At 41.6% G+C, this 17,210-nt stretch overlaps 1 protein-coding gene across 1 annotated transcript in view; it reads right to left on the bottom strand.

The window, feature by feature from the left end:
* Positions 1–1,391: 1,391 nt before the first annotated feature.
* LOC134676303 (glutamate receptor ionotropic, kainate 2) overlaps positions 1,392–17,210 on the bottom strand; it is a 75,900-nt gene continuing 60,081 nt past the window's right edge. Inside the window, exons 8-21 of the mRNA XM_063534677.1 lie at positions 16,002–16,163; positions 14,280–14,423; positions 13,237–13,449; positions 12,197–12,400; positions 11,300–11,404; positions 9,024–9,160; positions 8,417–8,540; positions 7,510–7,707; positions 6,244–6,444; positions 5,433–5,616; positions 4,689–4,816; positions 4,026–4,136; positions 3,056–3,170; positions 1,392–1,474 (exon numbers count right to left, since the gene is read on the bottom strand). Of these exons, the coding sequence (XP_063390747.1) occupies positions 3,117–3,170; positions 4,026–4,136; positions 4,689–4,816; positions 5,433–5,616; positions 6,244–6,444; positions 7,510–7,707; positions 8,417–8,540; positions 9,024–9,160; positions 11,300–11,404; positions 12,197–12,400; positions 13,237–13,449; positions 14,280–14,423; positions 16,002–16,163 (1,965 nt within the window). The 3' untranslated portion in view covers positions 1,392–1,474; positions 3,056–3,116. The remainder of the gene's footprint in view (positions 1,475–3,055; positions 3,171–4,025; positions 4,137–4,688; positions 4,817–5,432; positions 5,617–6,243; positions 6,445–7,509; positions 7,708–8,416; positions 8,541–9,023; positions 9,161–11,299; positions 11,405–12,196; positions 12,401–13,236; positions 13,450–14,279; positions 14,424–16,001; positions 16,164–17,210) is intronic.

Genomic DNA, 17,210 nt, shown 5'->3' with positions numbered 1-17,210 from the left:
CTAGGGCTTCATACTATTGTCAATGTGACAAGATACGAAATGGTACCGTAATTAAATTCCTTACGATAACGTAATAGGGTCCTTAAAGGTCCTTAAAGTCCTCCAGAAGCTCTTTAATTCTGTCTTGTCCGAGGGCATCCAAAAATCTGACGGCTCCTATGCTGCCCCCTATAGTACATGCACACCCAAACCACCAAAGTTAAATAGGACTTTAAAATTTCTTTTTTCGCACGTCAAAAAGTCAACTAATGTATTTGACCCTTTTTTTTTTGTTTTGCTCCAATCCCAATAGAAAGAGTGTACATATACACATTTTATTATTAATTTAAATCACACATATTTACTATACATTAGAATTATTAAAAATATAGGCAGTAAGAGTTTTAATAGCTTCGCGTGTATTGCAAAGTATACCTTAAGTCTCTCGTTTTACGATTCATAATAGATTACCATGTAAAATGACTAATGAGAATATTATAGAATGGAACGGAACGGAACGGAACGGAACGGAACGGAACGGAACGGAACGGAACGGAACGGAACGGAACGGAACGGAACGGAACGGAACGGAACGGAACGGAACGGAATGGAACGGAACGGAACGGAACGGAAGCAACGGAACGCAACGGAACGAAACGGAACGAAACGGATCGGAACGGAACGGAATAGAATAGAAGACGAGTTGAAGTAACTAACCATAACTGCCTCGGGAGTTATAACAATCCATAACTCCCGCGGGATCAATATAGGCATTTGTCTTTCAGTACACCAGAAATAAAATATTTTTTAATACAGTTGCTCAAAAAGTGCTACTTTACGTAGCTGTTTAGCGTGCGGAAAGTTGGTTATCTCGAACTAGTGCTTTTTACTTTTCCAATTTTTTTAAATTTATACTTGTTCCAATTCACGACTACTTATTGATGAGTGTTAATATTAGTTTCCTTTAAACGTCGTAATCAGCATAAAAACCTACCGTTAATGTAAGAATACGAAAAATATTACATATTTCATATTTAATTATTTAGCTCTTCATCATTATAACACGTTTAGTTTTTAATATTCAATATTGAAAATTCCGTTCTTAATAAGTTGACTGAATGGAACGGAATAGCTGCCAAACGCCCATAGATATAATATACTTAAAGGCGACGTTTAACCGAGCTGTCACTGTTACCACTTTTGTTTAGTGTACGATTAACAATGTTTTTCTTATTTTTTCGCAACTGTATTAAAAAACGTCGTTCGATACACGTGCGGAAATCCGCACTAGCATCGAAATGTACTATTACGAGAAAGTATGATGAAAAAGTTTTCACCCACAACTTTTTTAATAAAATTATATTATATGGTAATACATACTATACATATTAGGTATAGTAAAGTAACTACGCGATAATTTGGACGTGTTTCTTCTGTCCCTCTCTGGGCTCCTTCAAAACATACGATGTCGTTCTTCTGAGGGATCCCACTGCATCTGAAAAGAATGGATCATTTTAATACCGTAAAACGGGGTGAGTAGGTTTCGCGGGGAGAGGTGGGTTATGAATGGGGAGAGAAGGTTTGAGAGGGGGGTGTGAAGAAATTTTAAGGCTACTGCTACAAAAATAATGTATTCCAATTTAAAATGGAGCTATAGTAATACGCATAATAAAAAAAGATCGATCCAACAATCTTCCAAAATCACCTTTGTATGAAAAACCCTCTCACCCCAAATACGATATCCTCGCCTTTCCTCGCCTCGCCTTTGTACTGCCTATCCTGTGCCATAAATTTGTGTTTTGTGTTTTGTACAATAAAGAGTTTATACATACATACATACATACATACGAGGCACTACGGGGTGAGGTGGGTTTTCCTCATTATCGTCAAAGTTATGAAATGGAACTATCCAAAATAAAATACCAACTAAAATACAAACGTCCGAACCACTTATTATATACAGCATTCAGTTCACATGTACCATAGTTATTTGTTTCACTCGGGGGCAAGTTGTTGTTTAACCGCTCGTGCTAATATTGATACCCGAGCAAGCGAAAGATTCCAAAATTGAACCACGAGCATAGCGAGTGGTTCGAAAAATGGAATCTTGAGCGTTGCGAGGGTTTCAAAGCACGAGGGTTAAACAAAATTTGCCCCCGAGTGAAACACAAAATTTTTCACCACACCAACACGAAGCAAATATTAAATGTAAAATATCAAACAAAATCAAACCAAATCAAATCCAAATGAATGTTATTAAATATGTATTATCCATAATCATCTTTTAAAAGTCAATTCTACCAGCAAACATAAGAAAACAACTCAAAATTTGCATTTGATTACTTTGCCTCACATGTGAATAAAATGCAACTTTGCTATCAGTTTTTGAAGTGCAAAGTAAGCCTTTCCGAGCTGGTGTGGTGAAAATAAAATTTAATCTAGGTTTGAAAGTCAAATTTCACCCAACTCACCCCATTTTACGGTAACAAAACTTCCGTGAGAGTTGAATGAATAAAATAAGTGACAGGCCAATTCGAATTCAGGTATCAAACCGATTTTAACTGCCTGATTCGAACTTTAAGATACGTCAAATATTACGTCTTCATACGATATGGATTAGATAAGTCAGTGTCAAAAATGCCTTATTTGTTTGAAGAAACGTCACTTTCGACACTGACATATCCACATCGTATCTTGACGTAACTTAAAATTCGAATAGGTCTGCGTAACTTAAAATGCGAATGACGCGGAAGTGTTCCGGAGCGGCCGCGGACCGGCGCGGTAGCAAGGCGGTGGTGTCACATTGAGCGCGGTCGGCGGATTGAAAGCGTTCGATGCGTTGCAAGGGCACAGAATAAATAATAGTACTAGGTACAGAAGACTCACTCTCTAACAAAACGCGTCTGTCACGTGCAGCACAGATATGGCCGCTAGGTGGCGACAGCGCCACGCGCGGCTTATGGCAAACCCCAATTGGGGTCGAACGGATGGACTTTTAGCTACTTGTAGCAAAGCGACGAAATCGCGAAGTGAGCCACTGTTAGAGGGGGACGGATAGTGTTAGAGGGAGACTCACTGTGGGGGCGCGGGCGGCGCGCGGGGGACGCGGGCGCGGAGGCGGGCCCGCGGGCATGTCGCTACGACCAGCGGAGCTCCTTCAGTTCCACCACGCTGTTCGATAAGTCTTGGGCCTAAAAGTTACAAGAAATCAAGTTAAAAAAAAATCAACTCAGATGACGAACGACTAATTACGACCATGTAGACTAATTGCGATTTAGGCATAACAACATACTAGTCATTTTGCGTTCTAGAACGCGCATAACCCCTAAAACGGGTTATCTGCAGACATCGCAAACGGTCTAGAACGCAAAAAGCCCAATTTTTATATCACCACATTTTATATAGGTAGGTTAGGTTCGTTAGGTATCTTCAAATGGACGAAGGCCAAACAGCACAGAATAGGAGCCCCGCGGGGCTCCGTCGACATCGCTATAAAGTTAAGATAAAAGGGAAAAAATAATTCGGGCATTTTGCGTAGACTAATAGTAGTAGTAGTAAAATACTTTATTGTACAAAAAGAAACATAAAACATGAAAGAACACACATCATTAGTACAAAGGCGAACTTACTAATTGCGATTTAGGCCAAACAATAACTATTACATGTGGCCCTTAAAGTGTTCGACATATGCACGTATTATGCTACTTTACCGCACTACAGCGGTAAAGTAGCACCATATGTGCTGTAAAACATATTTTATATGGCGCAGTCGGTAGGATCGTCGTACGCTCCCACAGGAAATCTGATTTCAAATCAGATCTAGAGGATACTGGAGGCACGTGGGTCGCAGGGGAACATCACAGAGGGTGCTAGACACGGGTGGGTCGCAGGGCAACACCGTACTGTTCCGTATACAGACTGACTAGGATAGTCTCCATCTGCAGTTACCTCGTATCTAGAGGGTCCTAGAGACAGGTGGGTCGCAGGGGAGCATCGTATGTTCTTATACAGACTGCACAGGGTTTCGAGTCTCTATCTGCAGTTACCTCGTATCTAGAGGGTGCTGGGGGTACGTGGGTCGCAGGGGAACAACGCGAGCAGCCCGGCCGTAGGACTGTCCTACTTGAAGACCCACCGCGCATCGCTGTCCTCAACTCCTGAAAATAAAAGATTATTTTCTCCGAGAGATCTCACCGAGGGATGGACACAGTTTAGAAATAGGTCCATTCTGTGGACAATACAATAAAAGTTAAAAGACAATACGAGTCTAGTACACAGATATCCCGTTTTGATAAAAATGTATCCCGCCTGTAAAAGTGCCGAGTAAAAATTAAGTCGCGAATAAGTTGCTATAAAATGGTTCTCGGAAATTTCTTGAAAATTTCACAGAAATATAAGAAATTTAATATTTTGTGTTTCGGAAGCTTTCAATCCCCATACAAAAATGTGAGAAGTTACTGAAACTTTCCTGTGTGGAAAATTTCGCAATTTTGGAAAGTTCTCTCCGGCACATCAGTAGTTAAGAGCCAATAGAATCATTTCATTAATGGCTTATTTAGACGATGCAAGAACTCGCATGCGTGTTACATTACATTGCGGGTTTTGATCGGTCGGTTGAATTGGACGTAACCAACAGTCCGCAATGTAACTAAAATCGCATGCGCGCGTCGTCTAAATCAGCCCTTAGGGTCACTTGACATGTGTCGTACCTGGCCCATTTCGCTGCACAGCGACTGTCTCCCCTGTGACGCGTTTTTCTTGGTGTGCCAGCAGAATTCCAAGATGGCCACCACTATGGCCAGAGCCAATCCGCAGAGCAGCGTCACGAACACACCACCTAAACAGAAAGTAAAAAAAATAGAGATTTATTCGTGACAGTCACAAACATGTACGAACATGTACAGACAATAAAGGCAGAGAACCAGGACATTAACCTTTTCGACGTCAAAAGCAGTCACCCGGACGTCACGTCACCGCGAAGTGTCTAAACTGAAATTGAACTTTATGCATTTTTTATGCCACAAAAAAAATATGCATAGGTCTATGTTGCTCTGTGGTCTGTGACCGATTAATCAGTCTTTGGAATTGAACCTGCGGTGCGAATATATCGGTCATTGGCGTCCAAAAGGTTAAGTGCGCATCAAGAAAGGGAACTCAGCATATTGCTAGCTATGAAACTAGCGCTGGTCACATCTGATACAAGAAAAAGAAAACATACAGCTGAGAATAATGCAGCTCAAAGAGTCCATAACTCAGCAATATTCTGCACTCCTAGTGGATTGGCCTTGCTATCTTTTCCGTCCCTGTTACACAAGCCTCCCATCACTTAAGGATAAGAGGGAGAGAGAGAAATAGATAGGAACTCACCAACATTACAACCAACAATGAAGACAAGTAGTGTTCAGAATAAAAACATATGACTGAGAATAATGCAGCTCAAAGACACAACTTACCAATATTCTGTACTCCTAGTGGATTGGCCTTGCTGTCTTTTCCATCTCTGTTACACACGTCACCAGTGTTCTTCCACCACTTATCGTACAGTATCTGTATGACCCCCTTTTCTTGAAGTTCTAAAATGGCGAGCGAGATACGGTCCCGCCATGGACTACCCTTCCACGTCGCTATGCCGTAGCCCTGAAATAGGAATGTTTACTGTTTATTAAAATTATTTATTTCACAACAGATAATTAATTGGATAGAACTAAAAAAAGTAGACGTCTTAACCGTGACGTCACATGCGCAGTTTTCATATTAATTCCATAGTGGCTAATCGTTATGTTATGACAGTTCGAAAACAAAAACTGATTTGACTAGGAAAGTACCCCATAGTGACATAAAGTATAAGAACATAGAGTCCAACTATTTAAAGGGGCCCACTGATTAACAGTCCGCCGGTTGGTATCTGCCTGTCAGTTGTTCGGAACTGACAACTTTTTGTTCTAACTGACAGGCCGATTCCGTCCGGCGGACTGTTAATCAGTGGGCCCCTTAAGGGCCGATACAGATGGACTCTAACCGCACGTCAACTGCAACGCTGGCGTGCAGTTCCCATATATTATTCAGTCAGGTTGCAGCTTGTGCTTATAAAGATAAAGTTATAAAACTTGGTGCTTTCTGACCTTCCAACCCAAAATAACTAAAACATTTCTAAACTTACGTGGCATTTTTGGGAAAAAAGGAAACTTATTCTCTTTTCGCATAGCATCTTCATATAGGTGCACAATGTGGCACCTTTTCCTGAAAAACAACTCAAATCCTCACCTTAGAGTCCAGAAGCCCTCCAATTTGCGTGAGATTACAGTCCCTCTGCACTCTATGATCCAACATTGTGGACTCCATGAGGAACGCGTAGTTCCCCTGCAGGACTCTCCTCACGCCCTCCTCATATGAGGAGACGAGCGCAGGAGGGGAGGTGGTAGACATGTGCTGCCACATCTTTTGGTAGATGTCGATATTTGAGTCCTGAAAAACTGTTTATTTTAACTGGAGAGATACGCGGTAGTTTTTCGACAAACATTCCAACGGCCCGACCACAGACAAAACATCCTCCAGACTGAGCATAGTCGCGCTACCCCCTCTGCCACGCATACGGTAATTTTACTTCATGCTCGAGTCGAAAGTGTCTTTGTGTGACGTCCGTGTCTTTGAACGGACCAATCACGGCGCGGAACTTCGCTCACCTCGTCCCGCGCACCCCCGCATTTTTGGCATCATCGGTTGCATGAAATAATTGCTCTAAACTCGGTCTAGAGGATTCCTAGTTTATGGGCCCGACTGATTTTTTTTTTTTTATTATGAATGGGCTTACTCATGGCCATAGACTAGCCGAGACGTAGACGTGGCCTACGATGGAGCGAGCTCGCCCAGAAGGTGCCTGTTCACTCTTGATTTGAAGGTTGCCGGGTTATAAGAACACGGAAATATAGACGCCGGCAAGGAATTCCATTCCTTGGCAGTGCGCATAAGGAAAGTAGAAGCAAAGCAGAACAAGTAATACCGTACAAATGATGGCTCAGAACAAGTAATACCGTACAAAAAGGAAACTTCCTACAGAACCGAAGTTTGACAGCGGTACAGGAACGAATCATGCTGTCCCTTTCGTATGTATGGTACTATCCCTTTCGGCTATTTAGGGTAGTAGTCAACATTCAGGGAATTATCTTATCTGTGGTCGTACACGCAATGGGACGTCAAGTTGTGCCAACCCTAATAACTGCTCCGAGCAATGCTGAGCCGAACGGGGCCAAAAATACCCAAACTCTCTAGTTTCCTATCCCTGCTGATGTAAGGTAAGGAAATAACATATATATATTTTTAGAATGACTTAGCTAGCTGATCGCTTTATTGGGCAGCATAAACTATAACAACAAAAGCTTAGAAGTCCATTCAAATTAACCTCTAGCCGCCCATACGTCAAATCTTGCCAAGCAAAATGAAATTTTATTTTGTCAACACAAAGTTCAAATTATAATGGAACATGAGACCTTTTTATAGGTCGCTGGGCGGCTAGAGGATAATGAATCTTACCCTGAAGAACGTCATAGTGGATCCTCCATTGAGCGTTCCATACTGCACACTGTTCTGAGCCGCCAGATCCGCGGCACTCTGTATCGGGAGAACTGTCCTCTCCACCGTCAGGAAGGCTGCCAGATTAGCAGTATACGAGGACAGGATGATCAGAGTGAAGAACCACCAGATACCGCCAACTATTCGGGTGGAGGTTGCCTGTAAGCACAGAATATTACAATTTTAGAAACGAGAAAATATTTTTAAATATAAAATGTGATACTTTATTCTGCCGCACATGTTAATCAATGTATGTTGGCTGTCTATCGTCATGTGAATATCATGCAGCAATTTATTTGTTATTTAATATTTATTTGTTAGCCTACGAGCTGCCCCTTTTTTTGCACAAAAACTCAGTCTCGCTGTGCAGAGGGGGAACGCGGCCAGCGTCCTGGGAACAATGCCTCAGGCTAATTTAGGGCTAGATTTATGATTAATTTATTTTGTTATTTAATATTTGTTTTAATAAATGTCAAGACAGTATGCTATTTGTTAGCCTATTGTGTCCCAGTGTTGGGCAAATGCCTCCCTCTCTCTCCACGCATCTCGGTCTGGGGCAATATTAGGCCAATCATTCAGAAAAACGTCAAGGTCATGTCGCCATCTCCTTCGAGGTCTGCCGTGACGCCGCATTATATTTGATGTCCACCCGGCAATTTTTTTGGCCCATAGGTCGCTTGACATACGGCAGATGTGTCCGGCCCAGTCCCATTTAAGCTAAGCGGCTGTCAGGGCTACGTCGGCTACTTTGGTTTTGGAGCGCAAATTTCTTTTTCTGGAGTTTGTATTTCTGTAGGTATGATACTAAAGGCAGACTTAATGCCGTAAACTCCATAAAGTATTCAAAGCAAAGCAGAACAGAAGGTACCTTCGGGTTCAAGCCAGAGCCTTGTCTCAGGAACGTTCCCGTGATGAACCACAGAGAATTGCAGACGCTGAACTGGTTCGTGAGCAACTTTGTTTCGTGTCCGCAGACGTGCGTGCTTGACGACCTGTAATCATGCAACCAATATCTTAATTAAATGGTTTACTTGTACCATTGTCATAATAAGGAACTGTAAATCAATCCGATTTTCACTGGTATCATCATTCGTATATGGACATGAATTTCTGTCAATATATATGCCAATACGAAATGTCAAAATGGGAGATCCAGGTACGCGACCGCTCCGGGCCAAGCCCAGCGGGCATCTGATCCAAAGGAGAATTTGACAGATATGGCGGATGTATGGAAATTTTACGAAAGTTTACGTTTACGATGGAATTTCTCTGTTGCCTTTAAGAGGAAAAATAGGAAAAGCCTGATTCGTTGTAGTCCAGTTATCTGGCTTTCGAAAACACTCGATTTTATAGCTTGAGCATCGTCTTTGATTTTTTTGATTAAGTCTCTATTGTGTTGCTTTCTTTTTTATTATCTTCGCTTGAGGTGAGCACTAGGTAGTGAAAATTAAAAAAATATTATTACAAATACGTACCATTCGTACGGTGAAAATCGTGCCATGACGAACAGCGTGAAAGACACCAGGATGTACGCAGCGAGGACGTACAGCCAGATCTCGATGGCCAATGGGTTGAGGAAGCTGAAGAGACGCGTCGGCTGAGAAGTCGGTACCTGTCAATAAATCACTGCTTATAATACCTGAGGTATCGTCGGGAGACAAGCAAAAGTCACTAAGTACCACCACAAGTACATAGCCATAATGAACCATATTAGTACTAAAAGGAGATAGATAGAATAGATAGATAGATAGAATACTCTTTATTGGCACACCTCAGTAAAAAGATACAAAAGAAAAATACAATAGATTAAATGTAGAGGCAGAGAACAGGCGGTCTTATCGCTAAAGAGCGATCTCTTCCAGACAACCTTTGGGTAGCGGAAACAGAGAAGTACTTAATCGAAAAAGTAGGTGTTGCAAAGAGAACATTATGGAGCCTACGTTCACACACACAGTCACACAATCACATTGAATAAACATACACATATACGAAATACAAATAGACATACATAAACATACATATATATATATATATAAAATAACCGGGATATAACTAAAAATATGACAGCAACATGTCAGCCACAGAGTAGGCAATATACAAACACTAGGGGAGAGATAGATAATGTTCTTTTAGTAGTTTTTTTAAAGCAGCAAGAGATTGAGCGCGCCTAATGCCTACTGGTAAAGAGTTCCAGAGTCGGACAGCTTGAAAGGTAAAAGAAGTGTTATAAAATTTTGAAGAAGAAGACGGAACGGAAAGTAGCAGACTGCGCGACAGCCTCACAGAGTTTAAATAATTGAAACGCTCCTTCAGATAGCGAGGAGTTGCTGGAAGGAAAATAATAGAATATAGGAGAGACAGAATATGAAAATTACGACGCAAACGAATAGGCAGCCACTTGAGCTGTGAGCGAAAAAGAGAAACATGGTCATACTTACGTAACCCAAATATGAACCGGATGCATATATTTTGGATGCGCTCAAGTTTACTTAGTTGCTCCTCCGTTAGATCAGGATATGAGACATCAGCGTAATCCAAAGGAGGTCGATTTTATGACTAATTTTTTTTTTGTAATTAGTGACTTTTGCTTGTCACCTGACAAATTGTACAGGGTGGGCCATAAATTTTTGCACTTTTGAAACATTGTCAGAAATAGAATTATGCAAGATATTTTTAATTTCATTTATCCTTTCTGACAACAATTTGATGTATTTTTTTTACATGTTTAAACATGTCGGCGGACGATCGTGAAATCCGGCAGATCATTAAATTCTTAGGCATATCATGAATCTTAAAAATCATTATCTCGGTCCCTGAGTCGACGAAGCCCCGCAATAGCGGGGCTCCTTTTTCGGGCATCTGAAGCAACCTAACGAACCTATGCTACCTATCCTTTAGTTTGTGACTACCGTCAAAACAATACACAGGGATTTTACGACCGGCCTGATGTTACGATCGGCCGCCGACATACAGATATCGTTGGCGCAAGTACAGTCGTCGTCAGATAAATCGGAGCAACAAAGGTGTTCATAAATACCTCAACAAAGATATTTTAGCTGTAATAAATAAATAAATATTATAAATATATATAATATTACATAGACATAATATTACTATGGGAGTGAAACATGGGCTATGACGCAGAGCCATGTCCGATCTGTCCAAGTCGCCGAAATGAAGATGCTCCGGTGGATGTGCGGGGTAACGAGGCTCGATAAGATACGCAACGAGTACGTTCGCGGTAGCCTCGGAGTACGTGATATCGCCGATAAGCTACAAGAGAGCCGACTGAGATGGTTTGGGCACGTAAAAAGAAGACCTCCTGATTACATCGGGAATGTTGCTATGGATCTGAACATTGTCGGCTCCAGAGGAAGAGGAAGACCGAAGATGAGATGGGCGGACACCATAGCAAAAGACATGAGGGCCTGCGACGTTTCAGTAGACGACACGTCCGATCGCGCGAAGTGGAGAGAAAAGACCAGAAAAGCAGACCCCACAATCAGATGGGAATAATAATGCTGAGGAGAGAGAGAGATATAATATTACATAGAATGACTAAGTCACACAGTAAGCTCAAGAAGGCTTGTGTTGTGGGTACTCAGACAACGATATATATAATATATATGTACTTAAATACATAGAAAACAACCATGACTCAGGAACAAATATATGTGTCATCACACAAATAAATGCCCTGTAATGGTTTTGAAAAGTATTTTATCCCCTTAAGGTTAAAAGATCAGCTCACCTTGAAAAGTATGCCAATGCCGAGGTTCATGAATGGTTTGGTGAAGTCTATCACCGCCTCTCTCGCATAGTTTATCGTCATGGATGCCACGGCGATGTCAGCTTTCTGGAACCGAAATCATTAATATTACCCTCTAGCCGCCCAGAGACCTATAAAAAGGTCTCCTATTTCATTCTAATTTGAACTTTGTGTTGACTACATCAAAGTTTAATTTGACTTGGCAAGGTTTGACGTATGGGCGGCTTGAGGTTACAGCTATAACGGCCTCCCAGCCTAGTCGGTCGATGCTGTTCATTCATTATTTCATTAATTCATCATTTTTAGGGTTCCGTACCCAAAAGGGTAAAAAACGGGACCCTATTACTAAGACTCCGCTGTCCGTCTGTCCGTCCGTCTGTCTCTCACCAGGCTGTAACTCATGAACCGTGATAACTAGACACTTAAAATTTTCACAAATAATGAATTTCGCTGTTGCCGTATATTTAAGTGGGGCACCCATACAACAAACGTGATTTTATTGCCGTTTTTTGCGTAATGGTACGAAACCCTTCGTGCGCGAGTCTGACTCGCACTTCGCCGCTTTTTTTATCCATTCTTTATTCATTTATCATTCATTCACCATTAACTTATTTGTTCGTTTTTCATTAAAACAATTCTTTCATTCGATCATCTTGCAAAAATCCATGAGAACGATAGGAAGATGATGACAGTTTCTCTATGGTACAGTAATCCTTTTCTAAAGCAAAATGGTATAAGCAATTCCGTAATTTTATTCTCAAATATTTCACCCGGCATTTTCCCACCATTCGATGACAGGCTCGAGTGGAGAAAACGAGGCCTTTGCCCAGTAGTGGGATACCAAAGTAGGCTATAAAAAAAGGGATCCAAACAAAATACCCGGTCAACCAGCTCCCGGACTATCCCATTCCACTGTCCGGTATCGGGGTCCCTGGCTCCGTACATGTTGTCCGGTACAAGTCGCAGCCGATACGCGAAGCCCGCCTGCGCCGCCACTCTGGCTAACAGGTCGATACAGAAGCCCTCAAAACGGGCGTTGCCTTGGAGGTTCCAGCCTTCTTTTACCATTACGTAGGGTTTTTCCTGCAAAATGAAAATGTGTCTGGTTAGTTTTTAAATCATTTATTTACATAAAGTGGTACTCATCATCATTATATACCGGATGTGGCCTGTAACATGAGCAAATAATTAAAACATAGATTGTACTCCTCAAACGGTGACACTTTTGTTCTACAACTTTTAAAAATTATGAAGTATTTTGACTCTCTATTTTTCATACAAAATAAATATTATCTTCAATGGACGCCATCGCCACGCCATATCATTGTGATTGACGTTGCTTATCACGCCTTAAACATAACAAAGTTCGCAATACCTTGCGTCTTAGAATAAACTTTAAAGTGTATTAAAAATCAAACCACAAGTTATTTTTAAAAGTCGCTGAACAAATGTTGGTCGGTATGAGGAGTACAGCCTACAGTTTAATTTTTTGCTCATATTACAGGCCACACCCGGTATTTTAAGAGTATGATTCTTGTCGGTGGAGCAATTTCCATGTTTGGCGGTCCTCCGCCTTCCCTTTGACAGCCCGATACGACACGACGTTGATCTTTTCCTTTATTTTATCCATGTACACTCTCCTTGGTCTTCCCTTCTGCTACTAAATGAAATTAATAACTAGCTTATATCTAAAATAGGCCCTTGCGGCATTGTACCAAGGATAAAAAAAAACAAAAATTTGACTAAATTTTAGGGATTGACAGGGCAAGCTATGATGGCGCCATCTGCTAAAAGCTTCGAACGGCCAACCCCATTGGCCGCGATACAATAACCACTAAAAATTTAAGCTTTTTATTTGAGTCGTCGACATCCTGACCTGCACGATGGCTACCTACAAAGAAGTAGAAAATGTTACGCACCTCCACAGTAACAATAGTCAATGTCACATTAGGCGGTGGATCTCTCTTATACGCCGCTGGATCAGTGATGGTCAGACCGTCGCCCGGATTCCAATGACCGGACACCTTAGTTCCCCCCTTTTCGCCCCCCACTAGCCGCATGAGCTGTAGGCTGAAGTTAGTGCGGACGCCATTTTGGAACTGGATGGGGCCTGTCAGGCCGTGAGCGTGGATCTGAAAGAGTTTGGGACATTGTAATATTGTATTCTAATGATTTGTATGGGAAAGAAGTGTTGATAACTTCGAGCAACACCAAGAAGGATTTTCCCCTCTCCCGAAGCACATGCCCAACTGGGCATGACGCGGTGCGTGCTGTGACTCGTCCGTACACTAAAGAGATCGAGGTGTGCAAGATTTTTCTTTGATGGGTGTCATTTTCTAGGTATTTGTGTCGTCATTACAGATTGCATTTTGTATAGTGAGTGAGAAGTGCGACTGTGTGCACGTTTCCCCCCCGCAAAAGATGGCAGAACGATTTGTACGGTAAGATACCGCTTTCGCTACCCCCTTTCGACGTGTCAGAAGCCGATGTTACTGAAAGTTGATAGTTTAAAGGACGACTCACGTTAGACCGGACCGTGGCTACGCCGGAGCTTCCGGAGCTTCATTTTCTATGGAAAGCACCAAGTGATCACCGATCAGCCGTCATAGTAAATGACATGTCGGACGCCTCGGTCCGGGCACGGTCTAGCGTGAGTCAACCTTAATGCCTCTACACGATGGGCCAACGCCGGCCACTCCAAGGAACGAATATGCGTTAGAGGGAGCAAGTGTTATTGCGATCTCATTCTACCGCATGGCTGCGTCCCTTGGAGCGGCCGGCGCTAGCCCATCGCGTAGAGGAGCCATAAGGTGTGCGACTACCAAAGTTTGGCAGGCGAACCCTCTGTTTCCGTAGATTCAAGCCCCTGCTCGAATATTTACCAGTCGCTTTTCGTTGAAAGTATCATCGTGAGGAAAACTGGACCCACCCCTAAAATTTCCATTAAAAAAAATTGCGTTACCTTATTGATATTTTCCATCACTTCTTTTCCATTACTCCACGTGGTCTCGTCATCACACGAGGCGTTGGTCGGGCCCACCTCCTTGCTTGCTGCCAAAGCCATCGCCAGGACTTGTATAGCGTCGTAGAGAAGAGCTGGCTCCGTCTGGAATATACAAATTATCATCATTGGCCACAGCATCTTTGCAGATGGTAGTTGCAGCGACTAAAGAAGGTATTTTGAGGAGGTAGTCTACAGTCTACATGGACTGCGATGGCTGTATAGACCAGTGGCCGGACGGCACTTCTTGCCGCATCGATCACAGACGTGTCTTGACTCCTGGCACAAATTATACAATTATACTTACAGCTTATTTTAAGCATATTATAAAAAGTCTCATAATGCATTCATAAGTTTCCAAAACACAACTTTCACTACACAAACGGGGTCTACCGCGATATAACTTCATTATTTTACCTTAAATTCCGACGTTTCAGCTGGTGCAACTCAGTCTCTTTGGTGGTACAAAACGCGAGAGTTTAAAGTGTTAATACAGCGTGGCAAAAAACAGTAGAAATTAAAAAGTTGCAACACTGTAGTGTCGTCCCGTTTTCTTATTTAAATTGGTTTGAAAGGGACGACACTACAGTGTTGCCACTTTTTAATTTCTACTCTTTTTTGCCAAGCTGTACAACGTTCACTAACAAATTTTTATTTAGTGTGCCACTGCTCGGCAAAGGCCTCCCCCGGTCTCGTCCACTCGACCCCATCGTTGGTATTTTGCCAGCATTCCATATAGAAAGAATATACTAAATATATTAAGAACGGGTCACTCACGTATTTTAAGTCAAAAAACGCTCGACATGTTTCACTCCGTACCGAGGAGTGTCATCAGGAGCTTGCGTTTACGGTGACGGACCGGCGCAGACTGCGGGCCGCAGCTCTCCGCGCCCGATAGAAACTACCCTCGTTTATGGCATTATTGTCAAATGATGGGTTGCACACAACACTCACTACGTCATTCGCTAATGGTTCGTCCACACTGTCCACTGTGTACTGTTGTCTGTATAGAAAGAATACTTAAGTATTCTAGCGTCAGTTGTATGAAACTTCTCCATGACAAGCAGAGTATCCTTGAACTTATCCGATTTGCACTCAATTAATTACTCAAGTTGACCTCCACTGATTTTACATGATCTTCAGTGAGTAATGAGTACCTAATACTAGAGCCAATAAGATGAAACAAGATCAGGCATAAGTAGTATCCTTGAACTTATCCGATTTGCACTCAATTAATTACTCAAGTTGACCACCACTGATTTTACATAACCTTCAGTGAGTAATGAGCACCTATACTAGAGCCAAGCCAAGAGGCCAATTTATGTAGCAGAGTGTTCTTGCCTTTGCCTTTTGTAGACTTTGGCGTCAATTACTTTTGGATTTTGAATGCAGGATGCTTGATAGATGACTGGATGATTGAATAACGTATACAGATGAACTTTTAAATAGTTTTTAATGCAAAATTCTTGAATACATGCAGTTTTTAGTATCTAGGCTTATTAATTTTATTACACCATTTTGACACTGATTTTGAGTTCTGAAAAAGGCGTAAGTATATGTGCGCTCGTCAACAGCGAACGGCAAAGAGTGATATGCAAATTAGATGCGGCTGCCCTCCCCGCGCGGTGCACTCCCCTCGGATCTCCGTGAGATTAGGGTTCCTTAACACCTTTATTTACTGACCTTGATATGACCTCCAGTAAGTATACTAGCGCCTATAGGGTGGAACTTCTCCATGACTAGCAGAGCATCCTTGACCTTGTCAGAGTCGCGATCAACCAGCCGCCAACCGCTCATGTTGACCCGGTTGTAGTAGAAATCTTCAAGGTCAAACAGTTCCATGTCCTGAAAAAATTGTTTTATTGGTGAAATTTGAGTAGTTTCTCAAAATTAAGAGAATTGTGTGGGCGCTAATTTTATAGTACTTAATTATAGGCAAAGGAATTACAGACAAGACATTAGGTAAGTTCTTAGAGCATTTAATAACTGTGGCCTATTTTATAAAGCTACAAGTTACAATTTACAAGCGGAAGTCTCTTTCTAACACAATGGTTTAGAAAGAGACTTCCGCTTGTAAATTGTAACTTGTAGCTTTATAAAATAGGCCACTGGAGGCGCCTTTAAGAGCTTGCCGAAAACCTTGCACAATTGTGCAAAATTTTGTATGGACTGACGTTTATCTGACAGTTTGCCCCTCCCCCGCAAAAATCGGCAGACTGATTTGTACAAAAAGTGACAGAAGGCGTCTCCAGTTACTAAATGCTCTAAGGGTAAGTTAACCCTTTATAAGGCATAATGGTGTCAGGAATTATGCAAAATTGAACTCTATCACTTTGAAATAAAGTTCAAAATCAGGTGGGAAATATATTCCCTCTGCCTTATAAAGGCTTAAACCCCGGTTCAAGAATTCGCATGAAATATTCGATACATTGCTAACTACAGAGTATTTAACTAAATAAATAATTAAATATTAGGGGACATCTTAGATAGGTAGATCAATCTATTATCTAGTCCCAAACTATGCAAAGTTTTTACTATGGGTGCTAGGCGACGATATACACACTTGTATAGATAAATACATACTTTTATACATAGAAAAAACACCCATGAAACAGGAAAAAATACTCAGAAACTATAAGTAATAGAATAAATCAGTCGATCGACCAAATACCAGTGTGCCAGAAGTGTCAGTGTCAAAAGTGACGTTTTTGTTTGAAGAAACGTCACATTTGACACTGACATATCTATTCCATATCGTTTCTAGATCTATTAACTGACGTATCTTAAAGTTCTAATCGGACCGCATATTAATGTAACGAAAATTGCATGCAAGTTCTTGGACAGTCTCAATGGGGCTTTAGTTAAATATAAATGTTTTTATGCAAAATACTT

Source organism: Cydia fagiglandana, chromosome 24 (genome assembly GCF_963556715.1).
Source record: "Cydia fagiglandana chromosome 24, ilCydFagi1.1, whole genome shotgun sequence".
NCBI lineage: Eukaryota > Metazoa > Arthropoda > Insecta > Lepidoptera > Tortricidae > Cydia > Cydia fagiglandana.
The sequence above is the reverse complement of the archived record's forward strand: the minus strand, read 5'-3'. Positions and strand labels throughout refer to the sequence as shown.